The sequence below is a fragment of the Perognathus longimembris genome, chromosome 3 (genome assembly GCF_023159225.1).
Source record: "Perognathus longimembris pacificus isolate PPM17 chromosome 3, ASM2315922v1, whole genome shotgun sequence".
NCBI classification, from domain to species: domain Eukaryota; kingdom Metazoa; phylum Chordata; class Mammalia; order Rodentia; family Heteromyidae; genus Perognathus; species Perognathus longimembris.
In genome coordinates, this window is record NC_063163.1 from 74110829 (window position 1) to 74136718 (window position 25890).

Here is a 25890-nt window from a genome sequence, read left to right on the forward strand (position 1 = left end):
GGCTGAGATCTGAGGATCTTGGTTCAAACCCAGCCCAGGCAGGAAAGTTCATGCAACTCTTACCTCCAATAAACTACCCAAAAAGCCAGAAGTGGAGTTGTGGCTCAAGTGGTGGAGTGACAGCCTTGAGCACAAAAGCTGAGGGACAGCGCCCAGGCCAGGAAGGAAGGAAGGAAGGACCGATCCAGATCCCATACCCTAGATACCAAACCCTAGAATTCAGACTAAAACAGGGAGGACCCAGAATCTAAAGATTCTGTGTTCCGTAATCCAGGCTCAAGAACCTTTACCCTTGGATCCAGAACCAAGTCTATAGAATTAGAATCCAGCACCTAGAACCTAGAACCTAAAGACCAGCTGGCAAAATCTAAAGCCACTGAGCCCACTTCAGAACTCTCCAGACCAGGACAGAGGGCTTCTTCTCAGATAGAGTTCTTGCCCCTCCATGCCTGAGAGACCCTGATTTCCATCCCCAGCACACACACTCCTCCTTCCTGCAAAAACAAAAACAAACAAACAAAAACTCTGGATGCCAGCAGGGCAGTGGGAGTTGGTGACGCTGGAGCAAACTGAAGGGGGGGTGGTGAATACACATGGACCTGTCCCAGATGCTTTGTCCCCATGCGTACACATACACACCACTCTGAAAGGATCTACACAGAGCTCTTGCACCCCTAGACATGTAGCTTGTAACGGCCAGATGAACAGCACCCTTCTTCCTCAGGTGTACCCCCACACTCACACAGGATCACATACAATAATAACACATGCAGACACCCTGCCATGTCACCCAAATGAACACAAGCAGACATGTAGACACACCCTCATCTGTACACCCACATGTCATGGCTGTGCCCCCAGCCACCCCATCAAACTCCCAGAGACACAGAGAACCCCACAACTCCCAGCCCCTCCCCCATGTACACACTTGGAGACTTGTGGAAGAGACTGAATTGAGTGTGTGCACACACACACACATACACACAAACACAGACTCCCTCAGTGCAGAGAAAACCCATGTCTTGGCAGTCGAGCAGCTCCTAGAAAGGGGACCCCCCAGGGACAAGGCTCATCGTGCACCCCCATATCCACCACAGCCCTCCCCCCCACGCCTGGCCGGCTGACGGGCTTTAATACAGATGCCAAACTCATAATTGTAACTGAGGGTGACAGGTCACCTTGAGCCCCAGATGCTCGCACGGTGACAGATGGCGTTGGCAAACCTGATTAGCGGCCCCCCGTGCCAGAGCCTGTGGCACCTGCCTCCCTGCCCCTCCCCCGCTCCCCCAGCTCTCATTACCCACCCATTACTGGGCCTGGGGGGTGGGGAGGGGGAGTGGCTGGCACTGCCCGGGAGGGGGCAGGGACTCTGGGGGCCCTCTTGGCACTAAGGTTCCCAGCTGGTTCTCCTAGCTGCCAGGAGGGGGGTACAGCTGGGGAGGGGGGAGCAAGCACCTCGTAGAGGCCAGAATGGAGGTGCCAGAGTAGTTTGAGTTTCAGTGTCAGCCGCTTCCTGCGGGGGGGGGGGGGGTGGTGACAACAACTAGGGAGACAGGAGGGTGTATTTCTCTGGGTCCCATGACGACATCCTCCTCTTCCTCCTTGTCTGGGGCTGTGAGAGCTTGTGGGAACACTCCCCAGGCCCGTTCCCACCCCCTTCCTCCATGCAGGTTCAGGGGGGTCAGAGGTTGCAGGCTCCCACGCCCCAGTGGCCCATCTGTTTCCTCGGGGGGGGGGGCCCTCCTGTTCACCCTCACCTGGGGCCTTCCTTCCTGACTCAGGAAGAGGAGTGAGGCTCCCCTCCAGCCGGCTCAGCCGCCTCACACTAGGGGGGGGGGCATTTGAAGGCGATTCTGGCGGTGCCACATGTCCTCATGTCTATGCCAGACGCACCCATCTGCCAGGGCCCTGGTTCCAGCAGTCCAAAGCCAGGCTGCCCTGGCCCACTGCAGGCATGGTGCCTCAGCTGGGCACAGAGCACCCCGATGCCCACATCTAGGGAACCCCAACAGAGAAGACAACACATACAGAAGCAGCATGTTTCCCACATTTATGGTTCTCATGGAATGATAAACGGCACAGGGCTGAGCAGCTGGGGACCCGTGGAGCTGGGCGCTGGCTGGGGGTCCCCTGGTTTTCCCCAGCAGCTGTCTATTGGTCTGCTTGGTGTTTTGGTATCTTTGGGATTGGGTCATGGCCCTGTGTCCTGCTCTGGGTGGGGCCATCTGTCCGTCTGTCCTCCCTGTAAGCAGGGGAGTGTGTCTTTGACTTATTCTGGAAAAGGCCGTTGGGCTCAGTGGTTAAGATTGAATCTTAAGGCTGAGGATGTGGCTTGGTGACAAAGTTCTTTGCTGGGTTCTATGCAGAGAGAGAGAGAAGAGGAGAAGAGAGGAGAGAGAGAAGAGAATGAGAGAGAGGGGAGAGAGAGAGAAAGAGAGAGAGAGAGAGAGAGAGAGAGAGAGAGAGAGAGAGAGAGAGAGAGAGAGAGAATGAATCCGAATCCCAACTGTGCCACAGACTGCTGTGAGACCTTGGGGGAGTGATTGACCTCTCTGAGCCTCTGTGTCATAGCTTGGGGCTAACCCTATCTGGTTGGGTTGTGGGGGGGGGGGAGTCATTCCTGAGGCTCACAGGAAGAAGCACCCATCAGAAGTTTTACCCACGACCTGCATGCACACAGCCATTGATTAGCAAGCTTGAGCCATTGTTTTTTTTTTTTTTTCCTCTTTTTTTGGTGCTTGGGATGGAAAGGCAGGCCACGGTGCTAGGCGAATACTCAAACTCTAATCCATGCCCATGTCTGAGTCACGCCCTGCCAGCTTCCCGTGCCCTGTGTGTGAGCCCCGCCCCCACGGCTGAGCCCCGCCCCCTCCCCACAGTGATGGGGATGAGTGGTCCACCTCCACCGCTAGGGCTGTGTCTAGTGTCTCCCCCCATCCCCCTCCGCGCTGGAGGAGGGCTTCGGGGACCTGTGTCCTTGCATCCTTGGCCCCTTAACCAAGTCGTTCCTCATGCTGGTTGGACGTCTGTCTCTGCGGTCTGTCCATCCATAGTGCCCGGCTCAGGGCTTGGGGATGCACTGGCACTCCTGGACCAGCTCTGTGGACACCTTCACCCGCCGACGCCAGGCTGGGCTGCCCGTGCTACACCACAGGACCACCGGCACCCGGCGTCTGCGAGCGGGCACACAGCTGTTACTGAGGACCCTCGGGGTGGCAGCCGAGCCGGGCACATAGAGGGAGAAGCAGCGGCCAAAGCAGAGGCGATTGCGGACTCGGGCAGGTGTGCAGCCAGGCCTAGAGAGAACCTGAGGGCAGAGGAACCAGGAGCTGCAGTGTCTGGAAGCCGCACCTCCCCACTCCCACCCCACCTGGTCAGGCACGGCCTGGAAACAAGCTGCCTGGGTCCACACCACAGCGGCTGTGTAGCCTTGAGCAAGTCACTCAACCTCTCTCCCCCAGCCTCACTTGCCAAATCCTTGAGACCCAACTAGGAAACAAAGACAGGATCAGGTGTTGGGGGGTTCACACCTGTAATCCCAGCTACTCAGGAGGCTGACATCCAGTAGACCTCATACTGTGTTAGGCAGTGATTTATATTTCAATGATAGGGAGCAAGAAAAGAGAGAAGGCACAATGCCTATGTACCTCTGATCATATAAAATAATATGGAAATGAACTCTACAAAATGGAAACGAGGTGGTTTTTTTCTTTGTTACTGTTTGTATTTTCTTTCTTTTTTTTTTGTCTTGTTCATTTATCTGTCTTTGAAAGGATAAGGGGGTAAAAACCATGGAGGAACAAAGGGTGAACAAATGCAGCAATGGTACTCATTGGACACTGTGGAAAATGAACTATACAACTTGTGGGTGAGAATGGGAGGGAAAAACTGGGAGAGAGTGAGGAAAGGGGTGACATTGTCCAAAAAGAAATGTACTCATTACCTAACTTATATAACTGTAACCACTGTACATCATCATTTATCAGTTAAGTAATTGATTGCTAGTTCTGGGTCTTGAACCAGGCCTAGGTGTTGTCCCTGAGCTCCTTTTGCTCAAAGCTAGTACTCTACCACTTAAGCCACAGCACTACTTCTGTCTTTTTCTGTGATTAATGGGAAATAAGAATCTCACAGACTTTTCTACCTGGGCTAGCTTCAAACCACAGTCATCAGGTCTCAGCCTTCTGAGTAGCTGGGATTAGAGGCATGAGCCACTGGCACCCAGCTATACATCACATTTCTTTTCTTTATTTCTTTTTTCTTTCTTTCTTTTTTTTTTGCCAGTCCCAGGCCTTGGACTCAGGGCCTGAGCACTGTCCCTGGCTTCTTTTTGCTCAAAGCTAGCACTCTACCACTTGAGCCACAGCACCACCTCTGTCCGTTTTCTGTATATGTGGCGCTGGGGCATAGAACCCAGGGCTTCATGTATACGAGGCAAGCACTCTTGCCACTAGGCCATATTCCCAGCCCAATACATCACATTTCAACTAACCATTTAAATGTTAAAAAAAAAAAGAAAAAGAAAAGAGAGAAGGGAGGTAATACTTTAAAGTTAAATGATATTTTCAACAAATGTGAAGATAAAAGAAGTAACCGTCAGGTATCTGACTGATGGAAGAGACTTTGAGGCAAAAGACATGGACAGTGCAAAGGCTCTGGGGTAGATGGAATTTTCCTACACATGTGAATAAGAAAAGTCACTGTGGCAGGATTGAAGGGCAGAAGAATTTAGGAGAAATCAAGGCAGTCACAGGGCCAGAGAATGAAGGACCTTGTGGGCTTCTCCATGGAAGACGGGTTTGTTTAAGGTACGATGGGAGCCACGCACTAGGCTCACACTTGTAATCTAAGCTACTCAGGAAGCTGAGATCTGAGGATGAGGGTTCAAAGCCAGTCTGGGCAAGAAAGAGCATGAGACTGTTATCTCCAATTAAGCACCCCCCGAAAAAGCTGTGGCTCAAGTGTCAGAGCACCAGCGTTGAGTGAAAGAGCTAAGAGGCAGCTCCAGGCCCTGTGTTCAAACTCCACTACCAGCACAAAATAGAGTGAAATAAATAAGTAAAATACATGGGTGGCATCCATGGCGTGCTGGAGGTGAAGGGCCCTGACTTTATGCAGGTGTCCTCCTACGCCCTCTGGTGGCCAAATGGAAAAATAGCCCGGGGGGAGCGGGGGGCGGGGGTGGGGGGGAGAAGGGGTGTCCAGAAGTGGAGGATATAAGCATGTAGGCAACTGCTCTGACTCAGCAGCACCCCATGTTTTGTGCCAGTCCTAGGGCTTGTGTTCAAGGCCTGTGTGCTGTCCCTGCGCCTTTTTTTCCACTCAAGGCTGATACTCTACCACTTGAGCCACAGTTTCACTTCTGGTTTATTTTGGGTGGTTAATTGGAGATTAGTGTCTCAGGAGCCCAACGTGTATGGCTTATGCCTGTAATACTAGCTACTCAGGTGGCTGAGATCTGAGAGTCCTTGAGACTCTTATCTCCAATTAACCACCCCCCCCCAAAAAAAGCCATAAATGGAGCTATGGCTCAAGTGGTAGAGCACTAACCTTGAGCACAAAAGTTTAGGGACAGCGCCCAGGCACCTGAGTTCAAGCCCCAGGACTGGCTCAAAAAACAAGTCTTCCAGACTTTCCTGTCCATGCTGGCTTCAAACCTCCGTCCTCAGTTCTCAGCCTCCTGAGTAACTAAGATTACAGATGTGAGCCACAAGCACCAGGCTCCGAGCCATTTAGGGGGGAGAATGCAAGACTTGGATTTCAATCTGGGTCTGGGCAACCCCCCCCCCATCCCCCTGGTGTTATCTGGGATGCCCAGGCCCAGCCCGCTCCTCCCTCCCCACCACTCACCTGGATAAAGGGCACAGCTTTACAAGTCTCATGCGTCACTTCCTGTGGATCCAGGGGTAAGGACACAGCAGCCGCCACTTCCTGGCCTCGCCACACCCGGCTTGTCCCCAGCTGCTTGGTTTTCTGCAGCCCCAGGAAGGCCATCCAGGTGCCCAGGGAAGACCATGGCTGCAGGGGGTCCACCCAAGGCTGGGTCTGATTGGTAGCAGCCCAAGACTGAGGGGGATGACGAGGTCCAGGTCTCCCTGAACCTGTAGGCAGACAGACCCCACTAAGCAGGCCCAGGAGAGTGGTCAGCCGATCCCAGAGCATCTGTTTGACTGGCTGTCTGTTGGGACTAGGCTCAGGGTCTCTAGCAGTGGGCCCTGCTGTCTATGCAGTGAGTGGAGTCTGGACACTTAAAGAAGTGGCTTTAAATCAGTGGGGGCACCTGGGCAGCATGGGAGGCAGTCCCTGGGGAGGGGCGGGGAAGAAGTCAGAGCCTGCTGGGTTCCCCAGCTTCTCCCTGCCTGCTAGGAGGTCCCAGGGCTACAGCTGCAGCGTGGGAGTTCCCAGGAGTGAAAGCAAGTCCAGGGACCAGAGCTAACCCCCCACCCCCACCCCAGGAGAGCTTATACTCTACAGTCAATGTTTTCTTTGTTTTTGTCAGTCCTGGGGCTTGAACTCGGGGCCTAGACACTGTCCCTGAGTTTCTTTTTCACTCAAAGCTAACACTCTACCACTTGAGCCACAGCACCGCTTCTGGCTTTTTCTGTGTATGTTGTACTGAGGAATCGAACCAAGAGCTTCATATATGCTAGGCAAGCACCCTACCGCTAAGCCGCATTGCCAGCCTGGGAGGTATATATATATATACCTTCTTAGCTGTGTGACTCCAGGGAGGCACCTTAACCACTCGGAGCCTCAGCTCCTTTTGTCATATAAGGTTGACTGGGTTTTTATCATTATTATTGTGTATGTGTGCTGAGGCTTGAATTCAAGGCCTCGGACTCTTGCTTAGCTTTCCTCTTGAGGCTAGCATTCTACTACTTGAGCCACAGCTCCACTTCTGGCTTTCTGGTGGTTCATTGGAGATAAAAGTCTCACTGACTTTTCTGCCTGGGCTGGTTTTGAGTCTGGTTCTTCAGATCTCAGGCTCTTTAATAGCAAGGATTATAGGGCATGAGCCATCAGAGCGAGAATATTATTATTAATTTTGGAACAGGTTAGCACTATGTAGCCCAGGCAGGCCAAGAATTCCTGATCCTCCTGTGCACCACCACAGCTGGCTCCTGTTGTGATACTGAGTTGATAATAACCCCTTTCCTAAAAGTGTTTCTTAGGATTTAAAGAGATAATTTACAAAAGGAGAATAGACCAGAAATGGCAGTGGCGCTGTGGCTCAAGTGGTAGAGCAACAACCTGCGGTGAAAAAGCTCAGGGACAGCACCTAAGTCCTGACTTCAAGCCCCAGGACTGGCACTCGCACACACACAAAAAAAATGTTTTGTAAGAAAGAAAGCAGGTAATGTATGCTCTTAGGGATTTTTTTTTACAGTTCATGGCAAAAATTCTCATAAAAAAAGAGAAAGGAAGGAAGAAACGAAGGAAGGGAGGGAGGGAGGGAGGGAAGAAAGATGACTTCAAAGTCTGAAATGTTAAAACTGGACTGTGACTGCGAGGGGCGGAGCCAGGCCATGGGAACTGGGCTGTGGGAACTTCACAAAGCCGGGGTCCCAGACTCTGGGCACCCCAGGGGCCTGCAGGTGGGGTCCAGTCCCAGCTCTCTCACCTCCACTGTGAGCACCTCGCACCCAGGTGAGAAGTGGATGGACCATCCTGGCCTTGGGAAGAGGCGGAGGCCGGATGGGCGTGGCCTTGTGGGCGGGGGCGTGGCCTTCCTGAGCGCCCTGCAGGTGGGACGCCACGGAGCGCCACGGAGGCACGCTCACCCTCTGGCGGCGGTCCCCGGGACTGCATGTTGGCCATATGCAGGACACCTGCAGGCCCCAGCTGCACCCCAGCTCTTGTCCCCCAATTTGTCCTGTTCTTGTCCTCTGAAGACCAAACTTTGTAGCTTCCTCCACTTTGTTGTTGTTGGCCATGGGGCTAGCCCAGGCACTGTCCCTGAGCTTGTTTTGTTCAAGGCTAGCTTTCCACCTCTTTGAGCCATGGTCCCACTTCTGGTTTTCTGGTGATTCATTAGAGATAAGAGTCTCATGCACTTTTCTGCCCCAGATGACTTTGAACCATGATCCTCAGATCTCTCAACCTTGAGTAGCTAGATCAGGCATGAGCCACCAGTGCCCAATATCTACCTCTCCCCCCCTCCCTCTTTCCCTCTCTCCCTCCCTCCATCTCTCTGTTCCTAGTATGGGTTCTTAAATCTAAGGACTGGGTACGCTCATTTAACTTTTTTTTTTTTTTTGCTTATGGCTGCCGCTCTACCTCTTGAGCCACTCCTTGCCTTTAAGCTTTTTTGCTGGTTAATTAAAGTTAAGGGTTTTCTTGGACTTTCCTGCCAAAGATAACTTCAATCCAGAATCCTTAGATCTCATCCTTCTGAGTGTAATAGGGAGGTCAGATCTGGCCAGTGCCATCATTAGCTGTGGAGGAACTTCAGGTTGACTCCAGCTCAGATTAGAGCAGAAGCCAACTCCATCTTCACTAAGATCTCCCCCACCCTATCCAGGGAAGTTCCCCTTTGCTGTGATAAGATTGTGTAAACTGCTTGACCACCTGAAGCATGGAAAGTTCAAGGAACGTTCAAGGTTAGACCCGTGCCCTCCTATGAGTAGGTGTATCCGCCTGCATCATGTGAGCCCCGCCAAATCCATGCGCCAATTCTAACTAGAATGATAGGTTGGTTCAAATAGATACTATGAGACAGACTGCAACTCTATTGGACACCTGCGTGCAGCCTAGCATGCTCTGTAAGTGTTGTATCTTCATTGGTCACCTGCGTGTGGCAAGTTTGACCGTGATGTTTGCCTTATAACCAGGCTGGAAGGTCACACGGGCACGCGGTCCCAGCTCCCGCGTCTGGGCTGCACAGGTGTACTCGCTTCCAGCTCCCGAGTCTGGGCTGCACAGGTGTGCGTGGCTCCAGCTCCCGAGTCTGGGCCCTGATCCTGCACACGTGGTCGGCAGTTTCGGCTCCCAAGTCTGGGCTGCGACCAAGGCCGGTTGGTTCACTTTTTGTTCACTTTTTACTTCCCCAATAAATCTGTCTTTTTGTCATCTTGTAGCTGGAGACTGTGTGGTGGACTCTTGGAGGAACCAGGAATCCCCTCCCTTGGGGGGGACCCTGTTTCATTGTAGTGAACCCCCACTCTACTTCACTGAGTAGCTGGGATTACAAACGCTCATTCATGTCAAGTGAGTAGTTGTTCACAAAATGAGAGTCCAGCCACAAAGGAATCTCATATTCAGAAGGACAGAAAGTAGGTGCAAGAATTGGGGAAGGAAGGTGGACAGTAAGTGTATAAGGAGGGTAGGGTTTCAATCCTGCAACACAAATTCTGGAAATGGATGGTTGTACATCAGTGCAATTAACCCATGAACTATACAAAAGAAATGGTTAGGGCCAAGAGCCTGGCTCCAACCACGGTGGGGCATAGCTCATTTTTCTATAGCCCAAGTGGTGGGAGTAAGGTCCAAGCTGTAGTGGACATGGTTTAAGCCATAGAGCACCTCCCTAGCAAGTGCCAAGCCCTAAGTCCAAACCCTAGCACTGGCATGCACATGTGTACACATATACACACAAATAATAATAAATAATGCTTCCCTAACCTCAGTGTGCAAAACAGTTACAAAATATGTTCTCTAAACCTAGAGAAATCCACATAGGAAACAGGAGGTTAAGTGAGAAAAGTAAATTGTACTCTTAACATAAGCCTGATACATTTCACATCAACTGAAAATATACTTTGTACTTTGTTCTCACAGGCACACTTAAGTAAGAAGTAACACATATAAAACTGATTTCCAAAATCAGCCCATTTCATCTCTAACTCCTCCTTTTCTCTAACCCTCTTTCTCTTTCCATTTTTTTGGAGGTACATTCTCTAACTCACCATCCTTCTACCTCTCTTTACCCAGTGCTGGGATTACTGGTATACATAACCATGCCTAGTTTCATTGTTTTGTGTTTTGTGTGCTGGGATAGAACACTGGGCCTCATGAATGTTATTCAACCACTGAGCTAAAAACTAAGACATTGAATTTTTATTCTAAAAACTATTTTATTTTTTGTCATTTGGTGTGTGTGCTCTGCTCCAGGTGTGAGCTGCCAGGTCCTGGCTACAATTTTACTGACTTATTGTTAATTAATTTAGCAGTGCTGGATACAGAACCCAGGACTGAGAGCATGCCAGGCAAGTGCTCCACCACAGAGTTTCCTCCACAGCCATCATGATTTAAAAAAGAAAAAAAATCAGCCAGGTACCTGGTGGCTCATGCCTGTAATCCTACCTCCTCACAAGAGAGAGACATGGAATATCAGGGTTCAAAACCAGGCCAGGCAGAAAAATCCAAGACTCCATCTGTCTCCAGTTAACTAGCAAAAAGTAGGACTAGAAGCCTGGCTCAAGTGATAGAATGCTTAGCTGTGAGCAAGAAAGCTCAGAGATAGGCACTGAGTTCATACCCCAGTGCTGAGGGAAAAAAAAAAAAGCATTGAAAGATCTGTTTCAAAAAAATAAGGTCAGGGGGCTGGAAATATAGCCTAGTGGTAGAGTGCTTGCCTCGTATACATGAAGCCCTGGGTTCGATTCCTCAGCACCACATATATAGAAAAAGCCGGAAGTGGCGCTGTGGCTCAAGTGCTTAGGCCTTGAGTTCAAGCCCCAGGACTGGCAATAAAACAAAACAAGCAAAAAAAAAAAAATAAGGGGGGCTGGGGATATAGCCTAGTGGCAAGAGCGCCTGCCTCGGATACACGAGGCCCTAGGTTCGATTCCCCAGCACCACATATATATATGGAAAACGGCCAGAAGGGGCGCTGTGGCTCAGGTGGCAGAGTGCTAGCCTTGAGTGGGAAGAAGCCAGGGACAGTGCTCAGGCCCTGAGTCCAAGGCCCAGGACTGGCCAAAAAAAAAAAAAAAAAAGGGCTGAGGATATGGCCTAGTGGCAAGGGTGCTTGCCACATATACATGAAGCCCTGGGTTCAATTCCCCAGCACCACATATACAGAAAACGGCCAGAGGTGGCGCTGTGGCTCAAGTGGCAGAGTGCTAGCCTTGAGCAAAAAGAAGCCAGGGACAGTGCTCAAGCCCTGAGTCCAAGGCCCAGGACTGGCAAAAATAAATAAATAAAATAAAATAAAATAAAAATAAGGTCAGGGGGCTGGGAATATGGCTTAGTGGCAAGAGTGCTCACCTCATATACATGAAGCCCTGGGTTCGATTCCCCAGCACCACATATATAGAAATGGTGCTGTGGCTCAATGGAAGAGTGCTAGCCTTGAGCAAAAGAAGCTCAAGGACAGTGCCTAGTGTTATGAAAATGGAGGAGAGGGCTGGGGATATGGCCTAGTAGCAAGAGTGCTTGCCTCCTATACATGAGGCCCTGGGTTCAATTCCCCAGCACCACATATACAGAAAATGGCCAGAAGTGGCGCTGTGGCTCAAGTGGCAGAGTACTAGCCTTGAGCAAAAAGAAGCCAGGGACAGTGCTCAGGCCCTGAGTCCAAGCCCCAAGACTGGCAAAAAAAAAAAAAAAAAAAAAAAAAATGGAGGAGAATGGAAAAATAGGCTGGATTTGTTTGCCAACAGCCAAGGACTGTTTATTGAGGAACAATCCCTCAGGATTGGAGGCTGCCGAGGAGGGAGCTTATATAGGACTTAACAAGGAAGCAGAAAATAGAAGATGGGTTATGGTCTCAGGGCAATCTCCTTGGCCAGGCCCACAGTGGAATGTTCCACCTGGTTTGAGGGGCTATTGTCCCCTGGGGATCAAGGATGGTATCCTAGTCCTGGCCCAGATTGGAATAATCTGCCTGCGGGCAGGCACGTGGTCAAGCCTGTTAGTGTGCTCCGGTGTCTAGCACGACCTGGGGGAATAAGGCTGGAATCAATCCCTCACTTGAGTTCAAGCCCCAGGACTGGCAAATAAAATAGGCCAGGTGCTGGTGGCTCATACCTTTAATCCTAGCTACTGAGGAGGCTGAGATCTGAGCCAGTTAGGAAAGTCTGTGAGGCTCTTATCTCCAATAGACCACCAGAAAACCAGAAGTGGCGCTGTGGCTCATGGGGTAGAGCACTAGCCTTGGGCTGAAGAGCTCAGGGACAGCACCCAGGCCCAGAGTTCAAGCCCCAGGTCAGGCACAAATAAAAAACCACACGACTATGTTCGCTATTACAAATTAAGGTAATTAATGTATACATTAAAATACGGTTTTCAGGCGTGAAATGCGTACAAAAGCTCTGCCCAGAACTGAGGAAGCAGGGCTGCCCCATGCGCTGCCTGGACCCCGTCGCGTTCAGGCAGCGCCGTGGCCAGCGGGCCATCTTGCGAGGACCCCGCAGGGCCAAGATGGCGGCGCCCGTGCGGCAGGCGCGCAGGCTGCTTAGGCTGGCGGCGACCTGGGGCCCCGGCTTCCGCAGCTACCGGGCGCCCCCACCCCCGCGCCGCTCGCCCGGTCCCTGGTGGCCGGACCCGGAGGACCCTCTGACCCCGAGCTGGCAGCTGGGGCCGCGCTACGCAGCCAAGCAGTTCGCGCGGCACGGCGCCGCCTCCCGGGTGGCCCCCGGCTCGCTGTGGCCGTCGCCGGAGCAGCTGGCCGAGCTGGAGGCCGAGGAGCGAGAATGGCACCCGAGCCTGGCGACCATGCAAGAGTCTCTGCAGGCGCGGCAGCTGGCCGAGGAACGGGAGCGGCGGGCCAGGTGTGTGCGCATGCGCAGCTGCAAAACAAACTCCTTCAGGACAGTTCTTGGGTCACTTATCCGCCAATCATTTCTTTTTTTTGGCCAGTCCTGGGGCTTGGACTCAGGGCCTGAGCACTGTCCCTGGCTTCTTCCCGTTCAAGGCTAGCACTCTGCCACTTGAGCCACAGCGCCACTTCTGGCCGTTTTCTATATATGTGGTGCTGGGGAATCGAACCTAGGGCCTCGTGTATCCGAGACAGGCACTCTTGCCACTAGGCTATATCCCCAGCCCCCTCATTTCTTTTTTTTTTTTTTTGGCCGGCCCTGGGCCTTGAACTCAGGGCCTGAGCACTGTCCCTGGCTTCTTTTTGCTCAAGGCTAGCACTCTGCCACTTGAGCCACAGCGCCATTTCTGGCCGTTTTCTGTATATGTGGTGTTGGGGAACTCGAACCCATGGCCTCATGTATACAAGGCAAGCACTCTTGCCACTAGGCCATATCCCCAGCCCACCCGCCAATCATTTCTGTGCAAGGCCTAGGCGCTAAGGATAGGGCAGGAAACAAAACAGACAGGGTGTTGTGTGTGTGTGTGTGTGTCGTGAGCACGCCAGTCCTGGGGCTGGAACTTGCCGTGGGAGCTGTCCTTGAACTGTTAGAGCTGGCACTGTAACCACTTGAGCCCCAGAGCCATTTGCGGCCTTTTCTGTTTTTGTGGTGCTGAGGAATGGAACCCAGGTCTTCATGCATGCAAGGTAAGCACTCTACCACTAAGCCATATTTCCTGCCTGGCTTCTATCTGATCCTCAGATCTCAGCCCCTATGTAGCCAGGATCAGAGGAAAGTGCAGGCCACGGGTTCACAAAACAGACAAGTCTCAGATGGCTACAGAGAAGCTAGGAAAATAAAACAGAATGGATGAGGAGTGCGTGTCAGAGGATATTTAAGGAGCTGGTGATGTTCCAGCGGAGCCCTGGATGAACCAGCATTGTTAGACGGAACTCCCACTAGAGGGAGCAGTGGGTGCAAAGGTCCTGAGGTAGAATAATGCCTTAAGGAACATCCTGGAGGCTGCTGTAGGATGGAGGACATGGCAAATGGGGGTGGGGGTGGGGGGAAAGAGCTGGAGATCCAGGGCAGAGGTCAGATTAGGTTGCAGATCTGAAGTATTCCATCTGAGGGGGAAATGGAAACAAGTCCTGGGGCATCTGGCCTATCCAGATGCCTATCCAGGGGCTGGGTCCTTTGTTGCTGGGAAGTTTACTTCCTTGCCTCCTAGCAGCCTTGGGAAAGGGAGTCAGGTGTCCTGGGTCTGAGTCTGTGATCAGGGAAAGGAAGATTAGGTCCTCCATGTTTGTCCATCCTGAGCTGATGACCTTGCTCTGGGTGCATGCCTCCTCCAGCTTCAAGTTCCTAATCCTACAGGGCTGGAGAGAGTTCAGTCTGTTTCTTGCGTTCACTTCTGTGCCTAGATTTGGGCCTGGCAGACACTGGGTGTTCAAAGAAATCTGTGGGGGGCTGGGAATGTGGCTTAGCGGTAGAGTCCTTGCCTAGCATGCACGAAGCCCTGGATTCCATTCCTCGTACAACATACACAGAAAAAGCCACAAGTGGCACTGTGGCTCAAATGGTAGAGTGCTAGCTTTGAACAAAAAGAAGCTCAGGGACAGTGCCCAGGCCCTGAGTTCAAGCCCCAGGTCTGGCAAAAAAAAAAGTCTGTGGGGCATACAGTACACACTTGAGAGAACCCTAAGACACACAATGCTCAGATAAGTCTGTGAGCATACAGTAGTTTTTCACTGAAGTTTGGGGCATACAGTAGGTGCTCAGAAAAGTCTAGAGCACATAGTAAGTGCTCAAAGTCTTTGACACACCACAGGTGCTCTGTGAAATATATGGGACATACAGTAGGGACCCAATGAATGGGGTATACAACAGGTGCTCAGAGAAATCTAGAATGAATGGCAGGTGAAGGCTGGCCCCTGGGAGTCATTGGGGCTTGGCCTACCTTGTGGGCCCTTTTTGGCACTTGTACCTTCCATGGCAGTGGTGAGGGAGGAGGGAGAGGCAGGCTGTGGAGAAGGCCTGTGGGGGGATGGGGTCTCCCCTCACTCCCACCCTCCTCTCCTGCAGGGAGCAGCACATCGCAGAGTGCATGGCCAAGATGCCACAGATGATTGAGGACTGGCGACAGCAGAAGCGGGAGCGCTGGGAGAAGGCGCAGGCGGACAAGGAGAGGAAGGCCCGGCTGCAGGCTGAGGCCCAGGAGCGCTTGGGCTATCACGTGGACCCGAGGAGCACCCGCTTCCAGGAGCTGCTGCAGGACCTAGAGAAGCAGGAGCGCAAGCGCCTGAAGGAGGAAAAGCAGAAGCAGAAGAAGGAGGCCCGGGCTGCTGCTATGGCTACCACCACGGCCCAGGACCCAGCAACCTCTGGGGCACCCAGTTCCTGAGCTGTCTTTTCTCAATAAAGGCCTGTCCCTGTCCCCCCCACAAAGGGCTATGTCTTCTCTATTCCTTCCCCAACACCTGGGGAACACGAGTCCCCAACTGCTAGCTGGGGCTTTAGGGAGAGAGGACAGGATGGCTAGGCAAATAATGGGTGAGCAGATGGCAGTGATGAAGAAGGCTTCTGTTTACCAACATTAATCTCCAGTAATTAGCCAATTACCAGGGGGGAAGTGTAGCCAAAGCAGACTGTGGTGATGATGGGGGGGTGGGGAGCAGCAGCCCTTGAGGCCAAGCTGGAGCCCCCATCTGCAGGGGCTCACCAGCCCTCTTCCTTTCTCTGCCTTCCCAAGCCACCGGTGCCTGCCAGCCTGAGCTCCCGGCAAGCTGGCGTAGCAACCCCCCGGTAGGCATGAACGGTTGGTGAGGGCTGGTTTTTAAAACTTTATTCACTTCAAAACCTTTATCAGAGATGCGGTTCTGTTGTGGGGTGGAGCTGGCCTTGGCCTCCAGAGCTGATGTTCCTTCATCCCCAGGCTGGAGGCCAAGGCCAGAGCGGGGAGGGGCGGAGGGGCCTGGGGCCTTTTGGGGCTCATCCCAGATGGAAAGACTTGAGCTAGTCCAGTGGAGGATCAAAGTTTGGGGCTCCAGCTTCCCCTCATTCTGGAAGAGGGCGGGGCAGGGGTACTTTGGGGGGGGATGGGGAAGCGAGCTGCTGCCTCTCCATCTGGCTGCAGAGAGCTGGGACAGAGGCCAAGAGGGGTCCATCTGCTGCCTTACGGCCCTGCCAGCAGCTTAGAGCAGGCTGGGCCGGGAGGATGAGGCAGCTGTCGGCCCAGGTCCTCTTGGATGGAGGTGGGGGTGGGGCCCTCTAGGAGGGTGGGAACCTGGGTTGGCTTTTTTTTTCGTTTTTTTTAAGTTTTTGATTTTTCCACTCCTTAAATAAACATGAATATGTATATAGATATATTCTTTTCTTTTATAAAACTTTTGTGGAATGGGGATGGGGGTGGGGGGCGGCCTGGCCTCCCAGCGTCACTCGTCATCAAAGTTCTGACTCAGGAGGAAGTTGGCAGCCAGGTTCTCATTTTTCTCACATGCGAAGTAGGCCTGGATCACAAGGCTCTCTGGGAAGCCCAGGGCCTTCAACTGTGGGAAGATGGGCAGGGGTGAGCAGGAGGGGGGCTTGGGGGGCTGCCCTGTAGCAGGGTCACCCCAGCCAGGCCTCTTACCCTCTCGATAGCTTCCTTTTCCTGGGGTGTCACCTGGATGTAGTTCATCTGTGGGGCCTCCTCCCCAATGGCACCCACCTCCCCCTCCACGTCGGAGATGTCCGCCAGCTCCCCAGGGGGTTCGTTCAACATCTGGATGAACTGCTCCTGGTGCCGGCTGATTTGCTGTGGGAGGATGGGGGGACAGTGGTCCTCAGCTACTGACCCCTCTCTGGGGGTCTCCACTCCCACCCCTGCTTTTACACCCATCAGCTAATACTCAGGAGATGCTATTCCAGCCAGGCACTGGTGGCTTACACCTGTCATCCCAGCTATTCATGAGGCTGAGATCTGAGGATCGAGGTGTGAAACCAGCCAGGGCAGCAAAGTCTCTGAGACTTATTTTTGGCCTGAGATTGGGACCTGAACTCAGTGCCTGATACTTTCCTTTTCTTTTTTTTGGCCAGTCCTGGGGCTTGGACTCAGGGCCTGAGCACTGTCCCTGGCTTCTTTTTGCTCAAGGCTAGCACTCTGCCACTTGAGCCACAGCGCCACTTCTGGCCGTTTTCTATATACGTGGTGCTGAGGAATCGAACCCAGGACTTCATGTATACAAGGCAAACACCCTTGCCACTAGGCCATATTCCCAGCCCCTGCCTGACACTTTTTGCTTACTGGCTAGCGCTCTACCAACTGAGCCATGTTTCCAACTGAGATTCTTATCTCTAGCCAGCAAAAAGACAGAAGCAGAGCTGTGGCTCAATTGGTAGCGTGCCAGCCTTGAGTCAAAAAGCTAAGGAGCAGTGTCCAGGCCCTGAGTTTAAGCCCTAGTACCAGCACAAACACAAAAAAAAACCACACAAAACACCTATTCCCGCCAAACAGCACTGTAGCCATGGAAACAGCTCGCGTGCCAAGAATGGAGAGAAGCGGTGAGCAAATCCATGGACCACACAACAGTAGGTGTGGGCAGGAAAGCCTAGTGGGAGGGGCCTGCTGGCTCTGACAAGTGGAAAAGAGAGAGATTTCTACGAAGTAGAACAAGCAGCAATTGCAAAGGCCCAGGGATGGATAAATCAGACATGGAAGAAGACTCACATGGCAAGAACAGCACACACAAAGAAAGGGAGGGGGTAATGAAATCCAGCTGGGGCTAGGATTTTCTTCCAGTGCCATAGAAAGCCACTGTGGTAAGCTGGGCATCAGTGACTATCCCCCATAAGCCTAGCTGCTCACAAGGCTGTGATCAGAGGTTAAATCCAGTCTGGGCAGGAAAGTCCCTGAAACTCTTTAGCTCCAATTAACCACCAAAAAAGCTACCAGTGGAGCTGTGGCTCAAGTGGTAGAGTGCTAGCCTTTAGTAAAAAGCTCAGAGACAGTGCCCAGGCTCTGAGTTCAAGCCCCAGCCCCAGGACTAGCACCCAAAAGAAAGAGCGAGAGTGAGACTGAGAAAGAGAGAGACAGACAGACAGACAGAGACAGAGAGAGAGACAGAGAGCGCCAGGTGCTAATGGCTCACACCTGTAATCCTAGCTACTCAAGAGGCTTGAGACCTAAGGAGCATAGTTTAAAGCCACCCCAGGCATGAAAGTCCATGACACTCTTATCTCCAAAGCACCAGAAAACTGAAGGGGTGCTGTGCCTCAAAAGTGGTAGAGCACTAGCCTTGAGCAGAAAAGCTCAGAGACAGTGCCCAGGCCCTGAGTTCAAGCCCCATAATGGACAAAGAAAAAGAAAAAAAGCCATGGTGGAGATGGTGACAGTTAAAACTCAAGAAGATGGACTGATGGGGCATCTAGGAACCCAAGGTCTCTCTTATGCTGGGCTTTGCCCTTTTCTATATATGTGGTGCTGAAGAATTGAACCTAGGGCTTCATGTATACGAGGCAAGCACACTTGCCACTAGGCCATATTCCCAGCCCACCTATTTTTATTATTTTGCAGCTACAGGGTTTGAACTCAGGGCCTGGATGCTGTCCCTGAGTTCTTTAGCTCAAGGCTAGCACTCTACCACTTGAGCCACAGCACCACTTCTGGTTTTCTAGTGGTTAACTGGAGATAAGAGTCTCACAGATTCCTGCCTGGACTGGCTTTGAACAGTGATCCTCAGATCTCAGCCTCCTGAGTAATTACGATTGCAGGCATGAGCCACTGGTGCTCAGCTTTTTTTCATGTTTTTGTGACAAGGTCTCACTTTGAAACCCAGGCTGGCTCGTTACCCACCATCCTCCCATCTTAGCTTCAAGTACTGGGACTACAGGTGGCATCTGTATCCTGCCCAGAGTCTACTACAAGGTCACACAGCAGAGTGCTGAGACTCTGGGGGTTCTGGAGCCGCTGTATCTTTGTCAACTCCCGACAATGTTCATGTGGAAGCAAAGTGCTTTCTCTCCAGCCTGGTTGTGGGCTGTGGGCAGGGGACCTGGGCCAGAGAAGGAGCTGAGCAAAGTGGGAGTGGAAATGGTCCCGTATAGTCCCCAGCAAGCCATGGTTCAAACAAGGGAGACAGAGAGGTGAGGGGTCTGGGAGAGGGGCTGTCGTGAATTCTCAAAAGCTTAGGCAAAAAAAACCCCAAAAACATTACTAGGGCAGGGAGTGCCTGTAATCCTAGCTACTCAGAAGGCTGAGACCTTAGAAACACAGTTCAAAGCCAGCCTAGGCAGGAAAGTCTGTGAAACACTTTATCTCCAATGAACCATCAGAAAACCTGGAGTAGCACTGTGGTTCAAGTGGTGGAGCACTAGCCTTGAGCTGAAGAGCTCAGGGACAGCGCCCAGACCCTGAGCTCAATCCCCATTTAAAAAAAAAAAAAAAAAAAACGCACAAAACTTTACTAGGCCAGGTGCACCAGGAGCTCATGTCTGTAATCCTAACTGTTCAGGAGGCTGAGATTTGAAGATCATGGTTCAAAGCCAGCTCAGGCAGGAACATCTGTGAGGCTCAATAAACTAACAAAAAGTCGGAAGTGGGACTGTGGCAGAAGTGGTAAAGCACCAGCCCTGAGCAAAAAAGAAGCTCAGCAACAGCACGCAGGCCAAGTTCAAGCCCCAGGACTGGCTCAAGGACAAATCAAAAAGCTTTTAAAGATATTAAGTCAGCCAGAGACCTGCTCAGAGAATGACAGTGTTCACACAGGTCTGGGACTGCAGACTGTCCCATCAGGATGGTGACTGGGGGACAGAGTGCTAGTGAGGATCCAGAGCAGGAAGTGCTTGTGGAGGCAGCCCACAGTGCCCTGGTAAGTGGGCAATGGAACCCAGAAAAGGCTTCTAGGGCATCAAGGCCAGAGCTGGAGCTCAGGACACCTACACCCAAGACCACAGCCAGCTCGAAGGTTTTGGGGTCAAATTCCCCAAGCCTCACTTCTGATCCAGACAGCTGCCTCCACAGGGAGCAGAGGCAGGTGGGGGCCTCCAGGTAGAACCACCCACCCCTTGACATTCTAATCCAGGTGATCTTGGGAAAGGGAAACTGGCACCCGACCTGCTCCTTCTGCCCTGGGGCCATACCTGCAGCAGCTGAGGGTTCTCCTGGCCCAGCTGCTGGAGCAAGGCGGGCAGCAGTGCCGGGTTCTGCTGGATCACCTGCCGCATGTTCTGGAACTGGGGCTGGTCCCGCAAGAACTCCAGGGGGTTCTCTCCAGCTGGCAAGAGGAAGCAGTGTGTGGTCAGACACCATGCAGGACTTCCAGGGGCTGAGAAAACAGAGACCCCTTTCCTATGCCTTCCTCCTACTGCTCACCTGCTTCTGTGGCTGGAGGCTCGGGCACCTGGCTCTCCTGGACGGCACTGTGCTCAGGCTCGGGGCTCCCCGGAATTCCCTGTTAGAGGTGTTGTTTAATATCTATACCCAGGCCTCCCACAGCCTCCCTCCAGTGTGCCCTGCCCTGGAAGGAGAATGGAGGCTTGGGTGCCATCCTTCAGAGCCCCATCTTCCTTTGCCTCTCCCACCAGCTTCCTAGGGGAAGCCCTCCCTAGCCACACCCCAGGGGCCTTGGCAACAGGCTCCACCTCCCAGATGAGGCCCTCACCGTGAGCAGATACTCCACAGCACGGTGTGGGTTGTTGTAGCTGGCTCTCAGGGCGGCCACCGCCCGCTCACGCTCGTAGCCCATGGCCACGATCTCTGCCAGCATGGCCTCATACTCAGAGCCGGTCACTGTGGAGGGAGCAGCGGAGCCTGGGTCACCAGGGATGGGCAAAGGCAAGTCCCGGGCCCTCCCCAGCGGATGGCTGCGGGCACCCAGTCGCCTCTGCCCTGGGGACCACCCACCCACCTAGCGTGGAGGCCGCGTCTTCCTCTCGCCCGCTGCTACCTGAAGAGGGAACAGAGCTGCAAATTCAAGAGAGAGAAATCGGACCCTGGCTTCTGGTGGTGTACCCCTCCCCCCAGGTGCAGGAGGCGCTGGAGGAACCCGGAGAGGGCCCAATGTGGGCTAACTGCCCCTGCCTTACCCTGACACAGACTCAGGTGATGTTGTAGTGGCAGACTCCTCCGATGGGCTCTGGTCCTCTCTGCTGGTGGGTGGGGGCTGGGACATGCCTGAGGCAAGGACAGTCGGGAAGGGTGCAGAGGACTCCAGAGGGGCAGCAGTGGGTGAGACCTCTGGGGGTGCTGAGGTACCCTGGCCAGCTTTGGCCTGTGACAGCAAGGGAATAGGTGTCAGCATCCCTTTATCAAGCCCCCACATTCTGCCCCATGGCCACCCCGCCCTGCTCATGGCTAATCTCCCCAGAGCACACTGGATCTTTGTTGGCCACCCTCCCAACTCCTTTTCAGGTTATACATCCACCTTGGTCACCATGACGACCACAAAGTTCTTCTCATCGATTCTGTAGTCCCTAATGGGAACCTCATCGCTCAGGATCTTGCCGGCATAGATGAGCTTCTGTCCTGCAACCGGGAAAGCATCGCGGCCCTTCTCAGCCTCTATCTTCTCCTTCAATACCTTTACCTGGAGAGACAGGCAGAGGGGTCATGACAAACCCTGACTCTTCTCTCCCCACTCTGCTCTGGGCAGCACAGCTCCAAGTCCCCAGAGCTGAAGCTGAGATTCATAGTCAAGCATACTAGAGACAGAGCATTTACTAAGCCTGTGCCAAGTGTTTTCTGAGGCACTGAGGTTGCTTTATGCCTTTCTTGTCTTGGGTACTGGGCATAGAACCCAGGGCCACCAAGCCTGAGAGGCAAGCACTCTACCAATGAGCTGCAACCTCAGCTCATTAAAATTCCTATATAGAGGCCAATGCATGGCACAAAACCCAATAGGTGGGTGCCAATGATTCAAGCCAGTAATCCTAGCTACTCAGGAAGCTGAGATCTGAAGACTCCAGTTTGAAGGAACTGCAGGAAAATCTAAGACTACCTCCAAAAAAACACCAAAAAGCGAGGAGAGCCGTGACTCCTATGGTGGAGCACTAGCTTTCAGTGCAAAAACCAAGGGAAAGCACCGAGGCCCTGGGTTCAAACCCAAGCATACATATACATACACACAAAAACAAGTCACTGCTCTCAAGGAAAAGGCAACAACACTGGGAGGAAAAAAGGAACTGTTTTTCATATGACAGGAAATATGCTGAGAAATGAAACAGAATTTGTCTCCCTTTTCTCCACTCAGCTGACCTCAGATAAAAGCAGTGCCCCCTATTTCCTGAGAAGTTACTAGAGATTGTAAAGGTGTATATATCATATTTTTCAAGCACTGTAATTGTATTAAATGGGTCTCAGTGGCCTCATATTTTAAGATAAGCCACTTGCCCAGACCTAAACATCTCCTCTCATCAAAAAAATAAAATAAATCTGAATCTCTTTCTTTTCCACCAAAAATGGACTTCAGAGTCGGGTATGGTGTGTTGGTAAAATGCTTGGGTAGAATGCATAACGTCCTAGAATGATCCCCAACACAGCCAAAACAACAACAAAAAGACTTAGCCTTATGGGATAGTGGTACAGTACCAAGTACACAGATCTTCAGTGTCTTAATTCTCCTTTGCACTGAAAACATAAATCTGGGGAGTCAGTCATTAAGTCCCAGGTACTCAGGAAGCTAAAATAGGAGGACATCCTGAGTCCAAGGGTTCAAGGCCAGCATAGGTAACCCAATGAAATCGATCCTCTTACTCAAAAACTAAAATGAGCAAAGGCAGAAGGGTCAGAAGTTCCAGAACAGCCTGGGCTACCTACAGAAACTCTCATATACAAAAACAAAAGCCAGACCCACAGCTCACAATTGTAATCTTACTCTGGAGTCTGAGATCTGAGGATCTCAGTTTGAAACCAGCCTGGGCAGAAACTCCACAAAACTCTTACCTCCAATTAACTATCCAAAAGCCAGAAGTGGAGCTGTGTCTTAAGTGGTAGAGTGTCAGCCTTGAGCAAAAGAAACTCAGGAAACAGCCCCCAGACCTTGAGTTCACACAAACACCAAAGTAAAAACCCTGGACTGGGCTGGGAATATGGCCTAGTGGCAAGAGTGCTTGCCTCATATGCATGAAGCCCTGGGTTCGCTTCCTCAGCACCACATATATAGAAAACGGCCAGAAGTGGCGCTGTGGCTCAAGTGGCAGAGTGCTAGCCTTGAGCAAAAGGAAGCAAGGGACAGTGCTCTGGTCTCTGGTCCTGAGTTCAAGGCCTAGGACTGGCCAAAAAAAAAAAAACCTGGATTCGTTATGCTTTCATCTGACAATTCAGTTTCTTAACACTTGGGTCCCCAAGTCTGTAAAGGGAATGGCCCCCAACTAACGAGCGCCTGGGTTTGTTTTGCAGATTCAGCAAGATGACACAACTGCTCAGTGACTGGGAAAGAATAAACGGGCCAAAAGACAAGGACCGGACCAACAAGACTAGTAAAACTGAGAACATTTATTATCGTTATCATCATCGCCTTGCTTCCCCCTCCCCCGTCCACATCTTTTTTAAGTCCTCACAGACAGATTCGGCCACCGAGGACCCGAGGAGCCGCCCGCCAGGCTGGCAGCGCAGAGCCCAGCAGGGAACCCGAGACTGTGGCTCCTGCCTCCCGCGAGGGCACTGACATCCGAGCCAGGCGCCCAGGGCGCTGGCGGGCGCCTCGGGGGCGGGGCCTCATCCTGACACCTGCCTCGGAGCGGCCCCCAGAGCCATCAGGGCCGAGCTAGGGACGATCGGGGGGTCTGGGGCCTTCGGGAAGGCCGGGGGTGGGCAGACCCCGGCCAGCAACCTCCTCCGCGCCCCTCCCGTTGGGATCCCAGCCTCCCCCGCCCTCCCCCACCCCTGGCACCAGTCACTCCCGCCAGCCGCCTCTACCCGGGGCTCTGGCCCGGCCCGCACCGTCTCATCAGGCTCCATGCGAATCTTGAAGGTCTGCTGCTGCAGCGTTTTGAGCGTGATGGTGACGGCCATGGCGGGGCCGGAGCAACGAGACGGCCCCGGGATCCTCACACAACATGCAACTCACGCCGCCGCCATCTTAGCGCCCGGCCGCGCCAAGCGCCAAGCTCTTCCGGGTAACCTGCGCGCGCACCTCGGCGCCCTCTGAGCATGCGCAAAAACCCTTGTCCGGACTAAGCATGCGCAAATTAAACTCTGAGGGAGGAGGCGTCAATTTTTGGGAAGGCAGTAGTCACGTGGCCTCTGGAGTGACGCCATGCCTATTAGGGGTGACGTCATTCGACTGCAAAATGGCTCCGGCGCCTCCACATTTATATCCAGGTCTTATTTATAAACGTTAATTTTTCATGTACTTGCTACAGATATTTGTATTTCTTCCTAAAAACCTTTAGGAACCCTGAAACAAAGTTAATCAAGACTTGTCAAGCAGAAGTCTTTCCAATTTAGAACAGTGACACAAGTCATTTTGTTAGCTCACTCCTTTTTTTTTTTTGCAGAAGGGGGTTGGTACTTATAGTGAGCCTTGAACTCAGAGCCTCCCATTCTCAAACTTCTCAAGGCTTGTACGCTAGTCTCACCTAACTCTACTGCCCAGGCTAGCCTCTAACCCTGATCCTTAAGATCTCAGACTAGATCTCAGAGCAACTAGGATTACAGACATGAGTCACCAGCACCCAACTTGCCATTCCTTCTCAACTGCTACCCTAATAGATAATCCCATTATCCCCAAACTATTGAAGATGTTAACTTTTCAGGCCTCTACATTGAATTTGGAATTCCTCTTAATTTCTTCTGGATGCAAATCCCCCCCCCCCCCACCACCACCAGAGAATGAATGAAGCATGAGGCCAGACAGGAGACTTGGAAAGCTGGGTTGCCCCTTACATAGGTTAGTAGAGAATGTGGGGTACTGACAGGAAGCAGGGAAGCCACAAACCAGGGCAACATTCCAAGTCCTGAACTGACCCTGACATGTATCATTGCAGACACCAGGCATTCATTCACCTGTCCGTTTCCAGTATTGGGCCTGCTTCTCCCTCCAGTCAGAGCCTAGAAGGGTGCTAAGGCTAGTTCATGGCTTTGCCAATTTCTAAAACAGACACAAGCTCCTGCCCACTGGAGTAGATTCATGAACCCCGAAACTGCCAACCCTGAAGCCCAAGCCTTCCACCTCTATTCCCACTCCTACATACAGTACCAATGTGGGGGGGGGGGGCGGGCGGGTTGAACTGAAGGCCTCAGCACCTTTGAAGTTTTTCACTGAAGGCTTAACACTGGGGCCATGGGTCCCACTTCCAGTGTTTTGGTGGTTATTTAGTGCTAAGTCTTTAGACTTTTCTGGCCAGGCTGGCTCTAGACCTGGCTCCTCAAATCTCAGCCTAAGCACCTAGAACATATGGCCTGAGTTACTTGTACCCAGGTACAAGTCTACTTTTTCAGACCCACACCCAAACTCTAGCCCTTGGATCCACCTTTCAAATCCCAACTTCACCCTGAATACTTTGGGCAAGTTACACACATCATGTCAAGTTTCTCAGTTTATGAAGTCAAGATGTGAGTTCTAGCCCAAATGAACCAAGGATAAGGAAATTTATACAGGAAGCAAGAGCCGAGGTTCTAATAGGCATTTTCCACTGGGTTGGGTTGTCATCTTTACTGGAGTTCAAACCAAGGGCCTTGTGCAGGTGCTCTGTAGTACTGAGCCTTTTCAAATATATATATATTTATTTATTTATTTATTTATTTGCCAGTCCTGGGCCTTGGACTCAGGGCCTGAGCACTGTCCCTGGCTTCTTTTTGCTCAAGGCTAGCACTCTGCCACTTGAGCCACAGCGCCACTTCTGGCCACTTTCTGTATATGTGGTGCTGGGGAATCAAACCCAGGGCCTCATGTATATGAGGCAAGCACTCTTGCCACTAGGCCATATCCCCAGCCCTAGGACTGGTGATTTTTTTTATAGAAGGGATAGAATATATAGTTTACGTGGGATAACAGGCATGCATCACCATGCCCAGTGTCTTCCACTGGGACTGCTGGACATTCCCACCATCTTCTTGATTTCCACCTCCCATGTAGGTAGATTACAGGTATAGCACCTGGCCTCAATTATTTCTCCAGCAGCAGAATAAGTTAGCTGCCCTTCCCCAAACTGCCACCGTAGTTGCCTGTTG

General features: G+C 52.2%; 3 protein-coding genes across 5 annotated transcripts; 1 reads left to right on the forward strand and 2 right to left on the reverse strand.

Annotated features, from left to right (window-relative positions):
* Nucleotides 1-2853: 2853 nt before the first annotated feature.
* On the reverse strand, nucleotides 2854-6176 carry Dand5 (DAN domain BMP antagonist family member 5). Its single transcript, XM_048342414.1, has 2 exons — nucleotides 5851-6176; nucleotides 2854-3307 (listed from the first exon to the last, which is right to left on the reverse strand). Exons 1-2 carry the CDS (start codon nucleotides 6160-6162, stop codon nucleotides 3062-3064), a joined length of 558 nt encoding a protein of 185 aa, XP_048198371.1. The 5' UTR covers nucleotides 6163-6176; the 3' UTR covers nucleotides 2854-3061.
* Nucleotides 6177-12326: 6150 nt separating this feature from the next.
* Nucleotides 12327-15182, forward strand: Gadd45gip1 (GADD45G interacting protein 1). Its single transcript, XM_048342410.1, has 2 exons — nucleotides 12327-12713; nucleotides 14826-15182. The coding sequence occupies exons 1-2, from the start codon at nucleotides 12364-12366 to the stop codon at nucleotides 15142-15144; spliced, it is 669 nt and encodes a 222-aa protein (XP_048198367.1). The 5' UTR covers nucleotides 12327-12363; the 3' UTR covers nucleotides 15145-15182.
* Nucleotides 15183-15570: 388 nt separating this feature from the next.
* Nucleotides 15571-23832, reverse strand: Rad23a (RAD23 homolog A, nucleotide excision repair protein). Of its 3 annotated transcripts, none has more exons than XM_048342402.1 (9): nucleotides 23635-23830; nucleotides 21143-21304; nucleotides 20805-20989; nucleotides 20627-20682; nucleotides 20381-20508; nucleotides 20092-20170; nucleotides 19860-19993; nucleotides 16372-16536; nucleotides 15571-16288 (listed from the first exon to the last, which is right to left on the reverse strand). In XM_048342402.1, the coding sequence occupies exons 1-9, from the start codon at nucleotides 23728-23730 to the stop codon at nucleotides 16175-16177; spliced, it is 1119 nt and encodes a 372-aa protein (XP_048198359.1). In that variant the 5' UTR covers nucleotides 23731-23830; the 3' UTR covers nucleotides 15571-16174. The 3 variants fall into 3 exon arrangements, with proteins under 3 accessions (XP_048198359.1, XP_048198361.1, XP_048198362.1); XM_048342404.1 differs by having other exon boundaries at nucleotides 23659-23829; XM_048342405.1 differs by having other exon boundaries at nucleotides 16233-16290; nucleotides 16439-16536; nucleotides 23659-23832.
* Between the last annotated feature and the right edge of the window lie 2058 nt (nucleotides 23833-25890).

Excerpts from the sequence above, each read along its gene's own strand:
- Rad23a (XM_048342402.1), bottom strand. The coding sequence starts at position 23,730 with ATGGCCGTCACCATCACGCTCAAAACGCTGCAGCAGCAGACCTTCAAG. Across the intron at positions 21,305-23,634 it reads GGGCCGGGCCAGAGCCCCGG|GTAAAGGTATTGAAGGAGAA; the intron begins GTAGAGGCGGCT and ends CTGTCTCTCCAG. Across the intron at positions 16,289-16,371 it reads AAAAGGAAGCTATCGAGAGG|TTGAAGGCCCTGGGCTTCCC; the intron begins GTAAGAGGCCTG and ends ATCTTCCCACAG.
- Gadd45gip1 (XM_048342410.1), top strand. The coding sequence starts at position 12,364 with ATGGCGGCGCCCGTGCGGCAGGCGCGCAGGCTGCTTAGGCTGGCGGCG. Across the intron at positions 12,714-14,825 it reads GAACGGGAGCGGCGGGCCAG|GGAGCAGCACATCGCAGAGT; the intron begins GTGTGTGCGCAT and ends CCTCTCCTGCAG.
- Dand5 (XM_048342414.1), bottom strand. The coding sequence starts at position 6,162 with ATGCTCTGGGATCGGCTGACCACTCTCCTGGGCCTGCTTAGTGGGGTC. Across the intron at positions 3,308-5,850 it reads AAGCTGTGCCCTTTATCCAG|GTTCTCTCTAGGCCTGGCTG; the intron begins GTGAGTGGTGGG and ends CTCTGCCCTCAG.